General features: G+C 44.5%; 2 protein-coding genes across 3 annotated transcripts in view; one reads left to right on the top strand and one right to left on the bottom strand.

Annotated features, from left to right (window-relative positions):
* Positions 1-15,064, bottom strand: part of nkain2 (sodium/potassium transporting ATPase interacting 2) — a 79,981-nt gene extending 64,917 nt beyond the window's left edge. The window contains exon 1 of the mRNA XM_076755627.1: positions 13,942-15,064. Within this exon, the coding sequence (XP_076611742.1) occupies positions 13,942-13,995 (54 nt within the window). The 5' untranslated portion in view covers positions 13,996-15,064. The remainder of the gene's footprint in view (positions 1-13,941) is intronic.
* Positions 15,065-15,079: 15 nt separating this feature from the next.
* trdn (triadin) overlaps positions 15,080-15,666 on the top strand; it is a 32,438-nt gene continuing 31,851 nt past the window's right edge. Inside the window, exon 1 of one of the 2 annotated variants that reach the window (XM_076755628.1) lies at positions 15,080-15,219. In XM_076755628.1, coding sequence (XP_076611743.1) covers positions 15,172-15,219 — 48 coding nt within the window. In that variant the 5' untranslated portion in view covers positions 15,080-15,171. The remainder of the gene's footprint in view (positions 15,220-15,666) is intronic. The other variant, XM_076755629.1, reaches the window with a different exon arrangement.

Below are 15,666 nucleotides of genomic sequence, written 5' to 3'. Positions count from 1 at the left end.
CATTAATACTGAGACTGATCTGAATCCATATCAGATGCACTCAGTGGCAAAAGCAATGTGAAAGACATATGAGATCAGTTCATTGGAAATTCTCACATTCCTGAAACGATTAATACTTCATTTGCACAAGAACAGAAAGCTCCTCTTCACCACAGCTTCTGTTCTTTCATGGCAGCCAGAACAGAAACATCAGACTGCATTTCCATGTTTCCACAGCCACGAATAGATGGAGTCAGGGTTAAAAATCAGACCTTCTCTGTGTGGATCGAACCTCTGAACCCGAGGAAGAGTCTATATTGACCAAGTGACAGTAAATCTTTAGTAGATAAATCAATAAAGGTCACACGCTCCGGCGGCCGGTCACTTTCCCCGACAATAACCTTTGGTTTTGGCCTGTTCTCAAACTCTGTCACTTTCTGGCCGCCGTCCACTCCCTCTGACCGTGAGCCAATCACATCAAAGCAAATGAAAGGCTTGATATCAAAAGGGAGACTTTGGAGTCAAATGAGAAAGCCATGCATCAGACAGAGGCAGCTGAAGGCGTCAGTGGGCTACTTTTCAATCCACTATAAGAAGCTAATTAGCGAAGAAGCTGACAATAAAACTCGCTGGTAAAAAATTAGATAAAGCTTGTTAATCAACCAGCTGCGGTTCTTTATATTTTCACCCCTACTTAGTTTTACAGAGCAGTACATTTTCAAATGTAAAAAGACGATTATAAGAGAAACAAACTAGCACTTCAATGCAAGTTACTCTGCAATTTATTACCATTCAGCTATGGGATTCTTCAACGTGTGGGTCTGAAACGCAGCAAAAGACTCCCATCAGCTCTGTTCAGAATGACTGGCTGGAGAAATATCAGATAATGAAGGGGACACAGCTGAATGCCACTGCAGGAAAAAGACAGCAAATGTCATTTTCAATAATCAGCTCCTACTGGAGTGTGTCCACTGTACCGTTTTTTTAATAAAAACTCATCAAGCGGCATCGTCATGAGGGTGTCAGATCAGATCAGGAGGACAGATGACGTGTTTTGACGTTTCATCTGAAGGACTTTGGGTTGACCTTAGCTCAAGCCCAAAAAAAAACGCCTTAACTCCAACCAACAGACTTCCACAGGACACCTGCACTGAACATGCTAGCAGATTAGCTCGGTACCAGCAGTGCTTGATCAGGTTTGTGTTCGGGTCCAATATTTCTCAGTTCTGCGTCGGTCCAGGTCCCAGATGTCAAATAACAGACAGGTCTGGTTCAGGTTTGGGTCTGGATTTTTGGATGATTGGGTTTATGGAGCAGCGCGGCCTCTAGTGGCCGCTAACGAGCCTTTTGGATCCCTGCTCTTATTTAGCTTAGCGGCCTCTGGCAGGCCAGCCAAAAGGCAAATTTTGGCTTTGATGGGCTCTAAACTACGGCCTTTTCTTGTCGGACGACAGCACCAACACATTATTTGCTCCACTTTCACAAAGCCAACACCCAACATATTTGGGTCTCTCCGCTGTCTGCCATCTACGGTCATTACTGACAACTCTGCAGTGTTAAACGACCCATTCATCCATTAATCATCCATTCGTCCATACACCTTGCGTATATATCCATCATTGATCCTTCCCCTCTTGTTATCATCTACCCCTCCCCAGTTTCCCCGACTCGTCTCCCCCAGCCGTCTCTCTACTCATTCATCCAAATCTCAATCCCTCCATCCCAGTATCGATCCACACCCAGACATTCATCTATCCTCTATGAATATATCTATCCAACCATCCGTTCTTCCCTCCCTCCTTCCTCCCTTGGCTCCTTATCCTAGTCAAAAGGCTTCTACAGCAAGACTTAACACGCTCCACCACCTCCTCTGTCCCTGCACGTGCGCGCACACACACACACACACACACACACACACACACACACACACACACAAAGGCACTCCCTACAGGATGCAGACGCAAAGACACACAGACATCGTTTTCACAGCTCCCTGAGCAACTCAAATGGCCCGGGAGAGTCTGTGCAGAGCAGCAAAGGAGAGAATAAAAGAGAGAGCGAGCCTGAGAGAAAGACTGAGAGACACAGAGAGAAAAATTACAAGGCAACAAGGGCAACAATGGGAGAGAGAAAAATATGGTGGCACAGTATGAGAAACCAAAAGAAATCCAAAGACGGTGAGTTGAATAGAAGCGGACATGGGATCAATTCACAAGTTTCCATCCATGTTTATGCAACTCTAAACGATGTGATAAACTTTATAGAGCGTCTACGACGACATTTTATCAGGAGTATGTTTACTGCTGACGGTTAGATCGTTAGCAGAAATAGAATTTACTTCTGCGGCACGCGGCAAAGAAAAACAAGAAAATGAAATTTTAGCACCATTCCCACCTGAAAACCTCATTTCTCTTGCTTTTTTTTCTCAGCTAAATATCAAGTTTTGCTAACTTCATACCCCTTTCTGTGCCGAGCCACCTTCCCAGCCTCCCGAAATCCATTAGACTCAACAAAATATCAGTGTCACGTCACAAAAACATGCTTGTTTTTTCTCCAGATAGGAAGTGTTCATCTGACACCAGTCATCTCTCCGTCTCATAATTATGTGTAATGAAGCTCGAGGCATTGCTTTTGCAGTCGCTCGCCATTATAATTCAAGCGCTCCTTTGATGTAATGAGATCAAAACCAGTGCGCAGGCGGAATATCAGGATTCACGGCAACAACAACAATAGCAACAACCACATCAACAGGATATGAGTTCTCAGAGAACAATAAGGAAGTGTTTCACCTTGAGGGGTAAATAGCAATACAGGAGCAGCGAGTAACGTAAAGTCAGCAGCACAACAGTTTGAAGTGTATTCAAATTAAACAGAGGGAAAATCAAACGTCTGTCTGCCTGCCTGTCTGCCTGCCTGTCTGTCTGCCTGCCCTTTATGTCAAGCTGTCTGTCTGCCTGTCTGCCTGTGTGTAAATATTGAGGCAGCGGTATTTGGCCAAACACCATCTCAGCTCATCCATCAGTGGTGGTCACACACAAGGTCAGCTTCCAGCTCCGTCGATACACATCTTTGCAGCTCAGCAGGCGTACGCTCCTGTGGTATCGCTCGCTCAAAGCCAGTACATGACCTTCGTTGCATGTTGTCGCCTCACTCCCCCCTCCCTCCTCACTCTCAACTGTTGAGTGTCAATTCCACACCGGCGACGATTTTTTTTTATAAAATGTGGTCGGGGCTCAGGAATGTGATGCAGGAAGATTGAAATTGGCCAGCAGATTGTTGTGAAGACGCACGCCATCGGCTGGCTGCGGTGGATCTGTCGGCGCCCTACACAGCTCCAGTTTAAGATGAAAGGTCCTGGAGGGTTTTGGAGGATACAGGGAAGATAACTTTGAACCTTTTGGTTCCTACAAACACTCATTGATGACATGTATTAAAGGACTCAAAACAGTGTTATGTTCCATTTTTCAGAAAAAAAAAAAATGGATAAAAGTTATTACATTTGTACCTGAGCTCCTATTCTGAGCAGTGTGCCCCTATGAAGTCTGCAATGTGTTCTATTATCTTGTGATATGTTGTTTCTTGCATTACAGATGAAGCTAGACATTATTTTGGAGGAGGTGTTTTGGGCAAGTCCTTTTCATTTTCTCCACACTTTCCTTGGATGGACATTAAAATAACTTCTGCATTAGACAATATCTGCCCGTGTGAGACATTAAGAACAGCTCCCAAGGTAACAAATATCCAATTACCAAGCTTCAGATTCTCTCCCTTGTTCCGCTGAAGGTGGACGGAAGCTAACAGCCTCTTTTCACAGCGGACATTTTGACTTGTGATAGAGTGAAAAGCACTGGTGTTACTAATAACATTATTAACGGCTCATTTCTATTCAAGTGTTCCAGTAAGCCATGACAGACACGAACAATGCCGGGGCCCTGAACATGACGTGGCTGAATAGAGTTCAGCCGTCTTTTATTTTGGTGTTTACACCTGAGCTGTGACACGACAAGTTGCCTTATATATACTTACTAGAGAGAACTAATTCACAATCTACAGTTTACTGAATTCAGTTACGGAATCTGTGTCAATGTTGGACAAATTCAGCAATAACTGTGTGTTAAATTTGCTACCGCTCAGTTTTAAGCCTTCAACTGGTGTCCTTCCCGTAGCAATAGCGGCTGAGGCTCATGGGTATTGTACTATTAAGAGCCTTGACTCATGTGTGTGTGAGTAATACTGACAGTAAATATAACAAGTTTTCAACCAAACGTGTTGGAATCGTAACCAGAGACTGTAGTTTAGAAGCATATCTGGACAAAGCTCTACAAAAAATACCTGGATAAAGCAAAACATTGTATGTCTAAAGTAAAAAAAAAGTATTGAGATGCCACTGTTCAGGGCTAATTAACATTGTTTGCTGTTAGATAACATTGTGTGCTGCGGTACATCGGCGGTCTATGCAGTGGATGAGATTTCACACTGCGTGTCAGCATCACTGAGACTAAAGAACAAATAATCCAAGTGTGTAAGGGTTCAATTTAAAGCCTCCACTGAGCTGTGGAAGAATATAGATTGAGTCAGCTTTTCCAGCTCAAACAAAAGATTTCACTTCTTCCTGATTCCACTCTTCCACAGTTTCACAGACTGTTTTATGATGACAGTGTGAGTTGATACACTATCATAGTGCTGCACCCTTTTTGTGAGCCTCCAAATGCTTTTACCAGACACACCACGACTGTGAGAGGAACTCATGTTGTTTTTACAATAAAAACATCTAGGGAAGAAAATTGCAGTTTATGAGAAAGCTTTCCAAAGAAAAAGCACAACAGTGGTGCTGCAGCGGGCTCGGTGCTGGTGAGGCGGTCTTTTAGAAACAGAATACATACAAAAGTTCTTCAGCTTTGCACTCAGCGGGAACATTTACTGAGGCTTTCACTGAGGGGCTGAAAGCAAAGGAAAACACCCAGAGCTTCTGGTCACCTGAGGGTCCATCACAAGGACCTCGACAGAGATAAACACGTGGACAGAGACCCAATGTGCGAACATTTTGTTTAACATATACAGTAAGCGCTTCAAGTATTAAAATAGCAAACATGGAGTCAATAAGTTCATAGTCCCCAGAGGATGAATCCTTTCACAAAACTCCGCCACCACGAGGTTCACATTTGTGTGACATGTTTATACAACTACTGGATGTTTTGCCATGAAATTTGCTGCCCCCCTCAGGAGGAAGTGTCCTAACTTTGGGGGTCAGTTTGCCCGATTTATGTCCAAATGCCTCCAGCTAACGTCATTGTCATCAGCTTGGGTTGTACTTTCTGTTTGGCGCAAATTAGCAATTTTATTTGGCAAACACGTTAAACTGAGATCATAAGCGTGTCAAATGCTACCTGGTTAACATCAGCATGCTAGCATTGGCGCTGTGAGCAGGTTAGTGCGCTGATGTTAGCATTTAAAAACATACTGTAGACTGCTAGCGTTGTTGCACGTTCTGTTTTATGCACTCACTGACTTAAATATGGCACAAACAACTAAAGCTAGAGCTCAAATACCTCAAACTGCACATTTGCGTTGCTCTATCTAAGCCATCTGAGATCAGCTGCTGAGACGAGAAGCTCTGTCACATCCAGATGTTCAGAGACAGAGACCTCGTCATCAGCAGCACCAGTCGTCTAACATCGAGGCTCCAGCAGCCTTCAGCTCAGCCCTTGGACACGTTCCAGCGTAAAATACACCTTCCTGCACATGTTCCATCGCAGAAGCTGGAATGTTTCCAAACCTTAATGTTTCGATCGAATCCGACGACTCGCGCAGAATCACGTGCTGTTTAGTGACAGCTCTGACGGACCTGATGGACATCTTGGGCTGATGGATTTTTCTCTTCTTTTTTTTTTTTTTTGTCAGCACAACAAATATGGCACCACATTTACAGCCAAGCAGCATCAGTAGACGAGACAACATTTTCCCATTACACAGTATTATCTGCTTGCTGTTTATCACAGCATTCCAAACATTCCAGATGTTCAAACTTATCATCCATGACAGCTTCAGTTAAATTGGATTAGAGGAACATCTGGGATGGACCAGTGGTTAATGCTGAATAACTGTGCCCATGGTTTCATTCAGTTTAGAGTGGAGCATAGCAGCCATGTCATGCAAAGAAACTCGTGGATTTGCACACATACACACACACACACACACACACAAACTTTTGATCAAGCCAAGTTTTCAAACCCTCCCCTGGAGATGACTGCTCACTATGACAACAGACCACCCTGATTATGCACAAAGTGTGCTGCTATCAACAGCCGTGTTGAGCAAGGCTTCTTGTGCTTTTAAGTGCAGAAATTATGTGACGTGTAATGCATATAACTTTGCAGTAATTCAGCATTTCAGGATAGAGGCGTTTCAGGTTGATTTGCTAAGAGCTAGACGAAAAGAACTCGATGCTGAGAGCTGAGGAAGGAAGAAGTGCTTTGGTTCTCTGTTAGTGTTCTGATGCCGAGGAAGCAGGAGTTTCGACAGAGTAATTAAAAATATCTGTTGACGTGAACGGAGCGGATCCATTTGCCTGACCTACGATAATGTGTATCACAGCACCGCGGCACACTGGCCTGAAATAAGCTCAACATCTAGAGATGTTGACTGTCAATGGAACAGTAATTGTTCTGGGAGAGTTCAGGCACTGCAGGTATGCTTCCTGCAGAAACACTGTTACTTCTGCACCACTGCAAAAAAAAAAAATTATATAAAATGGCTGCAGTTCACCCACAGTTTCCCCGTGCAGGTTGATTGGCCTGTTGTTTTCCTGTCTGTACCTTTCAAGCATCTGCAGATAAACACACTTCCACTGCAGAAGGACCATTTGCTGAGCCCCAACCCGGAACAGCGACTGTCCAATCACGGATCAGTAACTGTGATGAGGCACTGCAGGTTTGTCTGGCTTTTTTAAGACTTATTTATTTTAATTTTTATGTCAAGTTTTTGATTTCTCTCCAAAGTGAAGTGGTGCACATGAGGTTCTAACAGGAGAATACTAATATTAAAGATCAAATCTAACCTAAGTTGTCCTGGTCCAAGTGTTTTTTCTACACATCCGTTAAAACGGATAACATCGCATTTTTATAAATAATACTGTAGTGCACTATCTCTACCATGAAATGATGCTGTTTCATTATTTCCATGTGTGACAAAGATCATCAGCTGTTGAAGATGCTGAGTTTTTATCTGGGACACAAAGTGTAGCGTACGTAGTTTCCATGTGCATATGTGCAAAAGTGGAATACAGGATTTTGGCTTTAAATAAAATCAAAACTCTCTAAAAAAAAAAAAAAAAAAGTCATCTGCAAACTGTGCCCTAACCAACTAAAGGAGTTAGCATTAGCATAAGCTAGTTAGCTGCAGCTGACAAAATCAGCACGCAGCAGTCATAATTTCAGCCGACAAAATACCTGGTCTGAGGTGTAAAATCTGCATTAGTTTACAGCTGCGTGAAATCACAGAGCCATTGTCTCAAAAATTACTGCAAATCCTGAGCAGTGAATGTGCCACAGTTATCATTCAAACGGCATATGTGCTGTGGAAGAAAAGCTCGTGGGGTTGCAAACAGCAAAAAGTCAACCAAAAATACATTCGAGAAAACACACGGTCAAATATGTGAAAATAAGTGGCCTCACCGGGTACGAATTATATCAACAGTAGCTCAAACAAGGCAGGAAAATGCTTATTTCAAGTTCTAAGTAAGTGCCTCTAAATCACCTAGATTCACCAGCTTTTTCTCAAAGAGCCGGCACTTTTCAAGACACTGTATCTTATTGACAGCTGAAAGCCAGAGAAGCACAATAAGCCTTAATCACAGAGCACAGCCTGAACAATACGAACCCAGTTTGGGCTGATCTGCCAGGCTCGAGGTCTGATTTGGCACAATGGAACAGAACTTCGCCGACTGGTCCTCGACAGCGCTGGTATGTGAAAGCTTGTCTCGTTCGCAGACTCTACTGAGAAATATTGAATGAATTGCCAGTCAAGTCGGTGGCCAAGGTGTGACGGCTATATTCCTCCGAGCGCAGCCAGAGACAGAGAGAATGGGAGGAGGGGGAGACAGATAAAGAAATGAAAAAAGCAAGAAAGACATAGACCTGGGGGAGAAGAGACTGACAAATTAGAGACTGCGAAAAAGAAAAAGTGACAGAAAATCCATTGACTCAGAGCTGAGGCTGCGTGTGGCCCTTGTTGAAAGCAGCGTTGTACATAAAGGATAGCAAAGCCTTTTTATCTCACTGAGTTGTGCTATGAGGAAGGAGTCGTGAAGATTGTTGGCTGAGTGCGGGAGGCTCTGTTCGCTTTCAACTCAAAGCGCCCTCAAAGTGAATCCGCTTCAGACTAAGACGAAACGATATGCACAAAAAAAATCATACTGCGGTTACATCTACAGATGAGTCACGATATTAGCAGTTCACATCCACCTCTGTCCATATTCATATAACATGTGCAGTTGAGTCTTCAAAGGAGTTCAATAAACAGTGTTTTTTGACATGTTTGACTCCACAGAGAGCTTCATCACACGGTGCAACGACGATCAGCCGAAGCTCAATATCAGCAAAACCAACGAGCTTGTGATGGACCTCAATGCAAAGAAGCTACAAATTGTAAAACATGGAAAGGTGTTTTTGAATGACACCATGATGTCACAGCGAAGCTGACCTTCGACCTTCAGGATTTTAAACGTCATCATTTTATCCTCTTTGTCTAAATTTGGTCACATTAGCTTATGAATTCTTGAGTTATGGCCAAAAAATGTGTTATGTGAGGTCACTGTGACCTTTGACCTTTGAACACCGTGGACATTTGTGTTCTCTCAAGGCGTTCCTGAGACACTGTGTTCACCAGAATGAGAGAGACAGACGGACGGACAACCCTAACACATAAGGCCTCTGGCAGTCGCAGGCACAGACGCATAAAAATGATGGAGTCTGTACCAAACAAGCATGTCACTGCTGTGAGGTACTTCAAGACGCTGAGAAACCCACAGCATGATGCACATATGTAGAGCATCGAGTGGGAGAACCTCTTCACAAAGCTGCTGTATCTGAATTCAAATGGACAATTTACTCCAATTTGCAAGCCAATTCAATGGAATTCATTATACCAAACTCAGCAGGAAATGTTTCCTTTAAAATCAAGTTTTCCAATAATTTCAGAATCAAAGAAGAAAAAAAAAAAACTTGCAATTTTATTTCTGGGAGATCCGGCATGTCAACGCTGATTTATCTGTGCTGTCATTTTCCCAAACGCGTCTTTGATAAGTGGTGACTTCTGGGTTCGAACGACGGCACGGCCACTGTTTTGCAATCAGGTAACACACACGGCTCACATGCAGAGATACAATTTCTGTATTCATGTCGCTGCTTCCAAGTGGTAAATTATTCATTACGTCCCTCGATGGTGGAAATGTCACAGGAATGTAGTGCCACAGACAGACAAACACTGTGTCTCAGATAGCCTATGGCTGCTGTATATGTCCAATCTTGTTACAGCACTTATATACCATCTTGATCTTGTACTGCTGCTGTACAAAGATAAGTGTGTTTGAAGAATGTGGGTTATGAAAATTTGCTTCAGGAAAATTACCAAAATGTTTTGTTTTTTTTTGTACTGCCAGCCATGACAGCTTTGTTTTGTTCGATTTTTGAAGGATCAATTACATATCTATTCTATTGGATCGTTGATTATCGCCTCTCTGTAATTGTGCACTACGCTGCACTGCTAAGCTATAATTCTACTCCATTTACTCTATTCAATTAACTTGCACGCCAACGGCATAATTAGCGCTGCATCAACATACACACCCACCCACCGACCGACCCGACAACCCTCCGCACAAGCTCCACTGAAGCGGCCAATGAAGCGGGGCCATCAGTCGCCGTCCTGTTAGCCACCACGCCATTGGATAATTTAGTCATCATCTTTGTGACAGCAGCATGTGGGTGTGCGAACTGATATAGTAACAAGGGCCACAACCATCGCCACGGAAAGTGAGTCACCAGTGGCATATGTGTATCTGTGTGTGCGTGTGTGTGTGCGCGCGTGGGTGTGGAAAAGGTGTTGATAAAAACACCATCTGATCTGCTGCGATCTTTTCGCTCTTGTTTGCACCAACTTCACGATCTTCCTCTCAGTTTGCGTTAACCACTGCTGCCACTCCTAAACCTTGTAAGTTGCTTTGAAATTAACTGAATTATGAAGAAATTTGTTATTTTCAACTCACCGGGACTCAAAATAACCCAGATTGATTGACGCCGCTCTCACGTCTGCACAATAAATATCATTTCTCCTTTGTTTGAGCGTGTGGACTGTTTCTTTCTGGCTGTAGCTTCTTATTTACTGTAGCATGCAGATAAGAGAGTGGGGCTGATCATTTCATCTAACTCTCGGAGAGAAGTCAAACAAGCGTATTTCTTGAAGTCAAACTATGCCTATAAATGTATCACTTCATGATTTTTACCCCCATTTTGGCCAATATATCCTCGGGGATACAGACATTTTCAGTAAAACTGTCAGAACTATGCAAATTCTGAATTATTTAACATCCTCATAAACAAAAAAAACCTCATAAATCTGCAAAAATCAACTGCTGTCTGATTTATAAAACCTATATATGTATACACCAAGTCACATGATTACAGCACTCAGGCCAATCCTCCAATAGGATCAGCCCTCCAGCCTTTTCAATGCAGCTCAAACAATTAGCTGATTAATCAAGTTGGCCCATTGACAGAAAACACATCTGCAAGTATCATAATGGACTTATCGATGACGTCCTCCGGTTCCAGCTTCTCAACCGTGAGGATTTGTTCCTTATTTTTCTCTTACGTGATAGCGAACTGAATTTTTTGGCAGGCAAAACAACCAATTTGAGAGATGTCACCTTGGGCTTTAGGAATTTATGAGAGCCATTTGTAAAGTGTCTTTTATCGTGAAAAGCAATTATCAATAATCAATCGTGACAGCAATCATTCACTCTCGCTCGAGTCGCGCTGGCAGAACTTCACATGGCAGGGCCGTTCGTACTGGACGCACGGGGACGTCAGCTGTGAAGTGGACGCATCTCCAGCCCGCATCACTGATCTCAGCTCAGCTATGGTGACATCACATATCTTGCCAATTAACCTTGCTAATGAAGCAGGAGAAAAACTGCTGTTAAGAGTTACAAAAGACATGGGCTGCACTGCAGAAGACACCCTGACCAGCATTGTTTTCTGCTCCGAGGGGTCAACTATGAGGTGGAAGCTCACGTAGCAAAAACAATTACCTCCAGCAGGGGGTAAGCAGAGGGAAAAAAACGGCTGTCTTTGAATTTGTGGTCAATTAGGTTGCTTTGAAGGAAGAGGATCGTGGGCAGTGTGGTTTCTTATGGCTGCTAAAACCTGTGTAAAAATGCCTTTATTCTTACATACTGTGGAGAGTTTGTCTTTTTTTTTTTTTTTTTTGGATTTCACCATCAGGAGACTTCTGTCTAAATGGCTGAAACCATAGCAGAGCCAACCGTGCATGGCCACACAGTAACATGTAGCAGTGTTAGACCTCCAGCTCAGCTAGCGGTGGTATCAGCTGGCTTAGCTATTACAACAGTTAACAGAGCAAAACATGCTGTTGACTATGGCATAGCATTAGTTCCACCACATTAGACACAATGACTATCACTGTGACAGCATCTCATTCACAAGCTCACACACCCTCCCCTCATTTTCACCTACAGATACACACGCAGCATCCCCGTTTACAGCACAATGCCGTGTTTTGTGTACGTACAGCACATGTGGCAATCTCGTCGGCATTGTCCCGAAGACACGATCACTTGCGCCGCCGCCGTTCCTTTTCTCAATGAAAATGTCCCATTTCACAGCACAATAGTCCTTTTTGCAAGCACACCCTTTGTGCCACGAGGGTCACACACGTTAATATCCGACGGTAAATTAGGTGATTTTCATGTGTCGCGCTCTCTCTATGCACACACTACGCATGCAGACACACACACACACACATACATAGGGGCATCATGTCTGTAACAGTGTCCTATTCAACATGACAATGGGTCTTCAGTTGGCACATACTTACTGTACATGACTCCATGAGCTGAGAATGCTACAGCACAAGCACCCCTGCTCAGCGTCTTTATCACAGCATGCCTTCAGCTTCTACACACACATGTAGAGGGAAAAGTCCACCATAAGACCCCCTGACACTGCTGAGTTTCATAAATCTACCCTGTTTAAAGACTGATTTCCTTCATTTTCCAGGGTGGCCTCCAGAGACTCTTGCCTGAACTTGTGTGTCCATCTATAGCCGTTATTCTTGCTGGTGCTATGTGCAGTAACAACGCACCCTTTGGTTACACAAAGCCAAGGTGAGGACTCAATAATGGCAGCAATTCACACAGCAAGCAGCCACCATTTGACAAGAGCCGAAGAAGTAAAGTCATGAATCTTGCTGTTGTATTAAAGGTGCGCTAAGCCATATTTTTTCTATAAACAATGGGTGAAATTACTGTTTAATGTGAAAGGTGTCGCTCATAGAGACGAACTGACAGAGTTTTATCATCCAACTCTGCAGTTTCCTCCCGCGCTCGGAGATTTTAGCGCCATTGTTTTGGTTTTGGGGCCCACAGCTCTATTGTTTTGGTTAATTCTCACTGATCTAATTGCTGCTTTTTCCAGTCGTAGCTGTTTTCAGTGAAAAAGTTCCAGTATACACACTGCAGACAGACAAAGTTAGCAGCTAGCTGGTGAGCACAGTGGCAGATATTTCCTTCAGGACTTGGTGGAGACCAAAAACAGAGCTAATAGGAGGGAAACACCATTTCAAATTCATACTGATGTTGCTAACAGCAGCGTAAAGAGGTAACTGCTTGCCGAAACGTTCCCCATATCAGTTTTATGAGACCACAATCGGGTCAATGTCAGTCAACAGTCAGCAGTCAGTGTTGTGCTTGTAGCTTGTTCCACTACCTCCAAGTCGCCACAGCAATCAATACTGCACTAAGTTTCTCTTCCTCTTTCTGTGATGGATTTCTCTCCGTGTGACTGTTGAATGCTTCAGATGAAATTTTCTCTGCTAATCAAATGCACTGAACTGTAGCTGCCCCGGCAATTTCTCGACCTGACAGAGGATTGCCTGCACTTGTCCCTTTTTGTTTGGGAAACAAAAGGACTACGCAGTTTGCCGTTTGTTGCTTGATTTCATAGCCGGAGTTTTTTTCTCATATGAACGATTTGCACGAATGAACTAATGAAACGGCTTGTGTTCCCGCTCACGCATCTTCACATGCATGCACGCATACACACCTTCAGACACATCCCTCCCTCCCTCCCTATTGTCTTGCTTGGCACTGGTTCCCATTGACACAGATGGTGATGGGAGAATGAGACACAGACAGACAGACACAGAGGGAATGGCAGCAGCTGATTCTATGAGTTTACATCAGGTCTGTTCCTCCTTCCTTCCATCCATCCATTTTTTTCCCATACATCTACCCGTGCCAGCCAGTCATCCATCCCTCCTTTACCTTGACTGCCTCAATTCATCACTCCCAGCCTCCATTTATCCATCAGTGCTCTATATGGATTCTTAGTGCCGTCTTAGAGCTCCTACGAACAGCCATTCATCCACTCCATCCAGCTATTCATCAATCTGTCCCTCAAACCAGATCCTACCTTGTATCATGACCTTTTACGCACCTATTAACTGATGAAATGTGACCTTTCAGTCATTCATCTTTCCCCCTCCATCCATCCATCCATCCATCCACCATGCTCCATGTCAGCAAGGTAAAAATGTGTCTTTTCTGTTCCCCTGTCATGACTTGTTTTTGTTGAACTCTTACAAAAAATAAAACTTTTCTTTCTCCTCGCTGCTCTGGCCGTTTAGCCACCTCTGCACAGGATCAATAGTAATCTTAACACTTACCAGCTGCATGCCACAGATGAAGGCCAAGGTGCACCTGCCACTACAGCACCCCATGGTGTCCTCCTCCCCCTCTCCACTGATCCACGTGGAGAACAAAGTTTGGGTAAAACTCCTAAATCTCCAGCTGGACCTTCCAAATCCAAAAGCCCCCCGGAGGGCCGTCTGGCTGGCTCGCAGCCCAGATGGAGGCGCTCCCCGCTCGGCCTCAGAGTGCAGCGACGGTCCTCGTCAGCTCAGGGGAATAAAAGGCTACTACTTCATTCAAATGGAGGGGCCTCTGACAGGTAAACAGCCAGGAAATGTGGTCCCTTGGATTTCCAACACACAGGGGGTCAGGGATCAAAGATGGAAGGCGGGCCTCGGGGATGATTCAAGTCCACAGATTGTTCCTGATGTACGCACAGAGCGTGTTTCTGCACACAAACCCTCTCCAAGTGAAGGCAGTCTGATAAATCAGGTGGCGTGGTGCATTTTGAATGCCTGGTCACAGAATTAATTCAGATTTCTGATCATGCGGGTCTCCTGACACAAACCAACCGGCTCTCCAGTTACGTCCACACAGGGTCCACTTGTCCAACCATCGCCTGCTGGACTAGAGAGTCCGGTCGACAACCTCGTCCATTGATCGCCTCCTCATCAACGCTGAATATCTGACACTGAATTAACGCGGTGCAGCAGCCACTTACATAAACACACACAGACAATAAAAGCAGGGGGAGATGGTGAGATTAGATGGATGCATTCCCCGGATTAAATGCCCCTTTGTTGCATAATCCCGAGTAAGAGCTACTTGGATCTGGCTAATTTGTTCTTGGGTGGAGAAAACAAGTGCAAGTGGTCCCTGCCTCCTTCCACAGCTCCTCTCCTCTCCTCTCCTCTTCTCCTCTCAGGGGAAGTAACGGGCATGTAGCGGCAACATCCTTAAAGGCTCATTCACACCCAAAAATGCAGAAACATGAAAAGAGCGTTTTTAATCCTGGATTTGCTGTTTTCGCCACTCAGAGGACGGTGAGTGAAATTGTTGCGAGGATGTTGCGATGTGTCAACAGCCACCGGAGGCTGATTTCGGTGTCTGTGTTGGCTAATAAGTCCTCCTCCTCCGGCTCATCTCCCCATCAGCTCCGCCGGCTTGTCAGCCCCGTTAGCCGCTGCTCGGTGCCTCCTCCGTGACAGCTGATAAACCTCTACAACGTCAAACAACAAGAAAAAGAGAAAAGCGGAGTGAAAAGCATGTCCACGCTTCGGATGCAGTGGGACAGGGTGAAATTTCGGGTCGAGGTAAGTGTCCAAACGCAGCGCACAGACGGTGATACGGGCGGAAATAAGGGCTAAGTTTAGTTTGCAGTCTCCGGGTTGTCTTGAAGGAGCGAGCAGAGGGAGACAATGGGAACCGGGATGGACCAACGGACCGAGAGAGACAGCCGCGAGGAGCGTCTCCCGCCTGCCATCTGTCAAGTCAAACACCGCGCACCGGCATGGCTATTCCTGTTCCGAGTTTCAAAATAAAAGCATGCGTATATTCTTAGCCTGCTGAGCTGAGCTGCTCGCATGTTCTCTTTGTTGATGGTACCGGTGGGGGGCGTCAATGACGAGAAATCGCATCACGTGAATTTGCATTTTCACCTGTGAAGATAATTTTATGGCTTATGACGGAAGCCCCATACACAGAACTCTCCAAGATTATCCTATTGCTAAGATTATCATTGCTAGGACATGTAGCGCTCA

The sequence above is a fragment of the Chaetodon auriga genome, chromosome 18 (assembly GCF_051107435.1).
Source record: "Chaetodon auriga isolate fChaAug3 chromosome 18, fChaAug3.hap1, whole genome shotgun sequence".
In the NCBI taxonomy this organism is placed as follows: Eukaryota; Metazoa; Chordata; class Actinopteri; order Chaetodontiformes; family Chaetodontidae; genus Chaetodon; species Chaetodon auriga.
Note: the sequence above shows the minus strand (reverse complement) of the source record. Positions and strands in the feature narration are given on the sequence as shown.